At 30.3% G+C, this 2886-nt stretch overlaps 1 protein-coding gene across 1 annotated transcript in view; it reads right to left on the bottom strand.

Moving 5' to 3' along the window:
• The window catches only part of LOC109541483 (organic cation transporter protein), a gene marked incomplete at its 5' end in the record, with an annotated part of 15538 nt that extends 14477 nt beyond the window's left edge, over positions 1 to 1061 (bottom strand). The window contains 1 exon segment of the mRNA XM_019910340.2: positions 672 to 1061. Coding sequence (XP_019765899.2) covers position 672 — 1 coding nt within the window.
• Between the last annotated feature and the right edge of the window lie 1825 nt (positions 1062 to 2886).

Raw genomic sequence — 2886 nt, forward strand, 5'->3', positions numbered from 1 at the left:
TATTATGTTTTTTTCCAAGCTTTCCATAACAAGGTTTGCAATTGTTGCTGATATGGGGGAACCCATTGCTACACCGTATATTTGTGAATAATATTTTTCTTCAAACTTAAAATATGTAGATTTTAGGCATAGCTCTACCGCTTCAATAATTTGTTTTCTGGAATTGTTGAATGTTGTTCGACTTCCTTCCATTTATTTCTTATACATTCTATTGCATATTCAACTGGGATATTGGTATACAATGATGTTACATCAAGCGATAGTAAACAGTGATTTTGTGGTATTTCTTGGTTTTTGATAAATTCACAGAAATTCCAAGTCTTTAATATGATATTCTGACTGTCCTAAGACATTTCTTAGAATTGTGGTGAGGAACTTTGATAAGTAGTAAGTTGGTGTACCTATATTGTTGACGATTGGTCGTACTGGTATGTTGTTTTTATGAAGTTTAGGTAGTCCGTATATTACTGGTGCTTGGCTGTTACTGCAGTACAGTGTTCGTTTTGTTTGTTCAGTTATGTAGTTTTGTTTAAACCAAAAATTTATTATTTTATGTATTTTGTTTGTATATTATTGGTTAAATCTTTTTTTGTCAGTTTCGAGCAAAAATGAAAATGTTAATGAATAACTGAATTAACAGTTAGTTGAAAAATATTTAGATAGGTACTTACTGATTGATCGTCGAAAATAAAATTCTACTTTCAAAAATCTTAAATCACTTGCAAAAATACAATTCGAGACGAAAACAAAATTTCAATTGTCACAAGAAAACCCAGTTTTCTTATTCTGTGTAAAATTGACCAACTTTGAAAGGACGCACTTTGATTGTTAATTACGAGCGTTTTTACTTATGGGCCGACAAGAAAGAGAGTGGAAGCGCGACTGATAAGAGTTGGTTCCATAGTCTCGGCTTAAACCAGTGCGATGAAATTTTTAAATATCCATTCTCTCGTCAATTTTAACTGAGTATTTGCACAATAAAATGCACATTCGAATATAATTTGGCTTTGACTAATGAGATAACAATTACTGTAAATGAGCACCTAAATGTAATATAAGAACTGTCGAATATCTCAATTTATGAGAATATTATTATAATAAATACATTGTTTAAATTGATTAATGTTAAACTCGAAGTTAAAAAACTTTTTTGATTTTTCAGTATTTAATGCTCTTTCATCTTGTTACGACATGTGTTGTTTTAGAACGATTGTTAAACAATTTTGGGTTCTCCTATTTTAGCGTGTGCCTACATTAAACCTACAAAGTCAAATTTGCGATTTTTCTGGCGCATCTGATCGCACATATTTTTGATATTCATAATTGCAATAATAAAAAGAACAAAATCAAATAAATCAACTTTGTTTGTGACTTATGGTTTTGTATCAACAATGCATAAATATCAGACATGAAAAAGTAACATTATTGCGCCCTACAGAATAAAAAAAGCATGGAATCATTTAACCAAAATAGTAAATTACTCTACTGATTTATTTAATTAACGATTTAACAAAGTAGCGGGAAATAATAGTGTAGGGAGTTGAATGTTTGATACGTTTCAAGGTAACAATTGAATAGATTTGGAAGATTAGAAGGCACTTTTGTCTATTAAACAGGACAGTTTATTTCCTTATTCTCGTGTCAACATTGACTGTTACTTTGTCTGTCCTACTCATCTGATACTCCCAATAAATTGTATACAATTTAATAGAAACTTTTTTGTAATTTTAATTTATATATTGTATTTAGTAAATTCAGTTTCAAGTTATTCGGATTATATGGAACATCTAGATTTACCCTACGCCTATGCCAATAGCAGGTTCATAAATAATCCCTTAATGTTTCTTTACCTACCTCTTTACTTGGGTATGTTGTTTTGTAAAATGCTGTAGAACTTATATTTTTCCGTAAGATATCAAATTGAATTGGCTGATATTCACGACAAAGTTCATAAGGATAACCGCCTAAGTACTTATATAAAGTACATTTTAAGTAAAAGTTTTTAGTAAAACTGTTACAAACAGGAAATTTCTAGATTTTTCTCCATGGAAAGGAATACTCCTTTTTTCTATGCATTATATACGCGGTATTTATAAAACTTTAATGAACGAAACCGTTTTTAAAAAGTTTTATTCAATACAACGACAAATAGGCTTGACTACTTAACGCCACGAGGTGGTTACAAAGAATGATATTTTATATAAAACAATTAAATGAGGTAAACATAACTGCTGACACGTCGAATGCTGGAGCCTGGTGGCTTCTTGGTATTCTGGTTGCAGAGTCGGTTGTTATGGCTATGTAACTCGGTACACAGGGTGATCAAAAAATAATTTGCTAAAACACTGAGTTTGCTAAAGATAATTTCATAATAATTCGTTCAAATTGTCTTTCCCAAAATGCGTCCACGAGAGAAGAAGGACTCTTCATGTTTAGTTTTTATTCTTCAAATTGTTAATCTTTTATTTCCGTTAAAACCCCAAGAGGGGTACCTTCGTCTGATATAGCATCGCGCTGAAAATTTCATATACTTTTGCACGATAGCAGTACTAGAAAATATAATAAATGAGAAAGAAAATAATAATAGGTGATTAGAATTTATCGTTAAAATTCAGTAGTATCAGAAATCATATATGCTGTCCAATCAAATGGCTGGAATTTAGTAATAAGTATAAAGGTACAAATTCACAAAAATTGCCACAAAACGACGTAAATCCAACGTTAACGGACAGTTTTTAAAAGTTTTAAAGATAGTTTCATACCATAACAATCTAAGAATCATGAAATTAATAAATTAAATAAAAAGAATAAAAAAACTATCGCAAAAAATAAATGACACCCGCTTGTTACATTTGGTATTTGTCATTAACCATATAAACAGACTGC

This window comes from Dendroctonus ponderosae, unplaced genomic scaffold (genome assembly GCF_020466585.1).
Source record: "Dendroctonus ponderosae isolate FM_Combo_2020 unplaced genomic scaffold, Dpon_F_20191213v2 Dpon_F_20191213_1, whole genome shotgun sequence".
In the NCBI taxonomy this organism is placed as follows: Eukaryota; Metazoa; Arthropoda; class Insecta; order Coleoptera; family Curculionidae; genus Dendroctonus; species Dendroctonus ponderosae.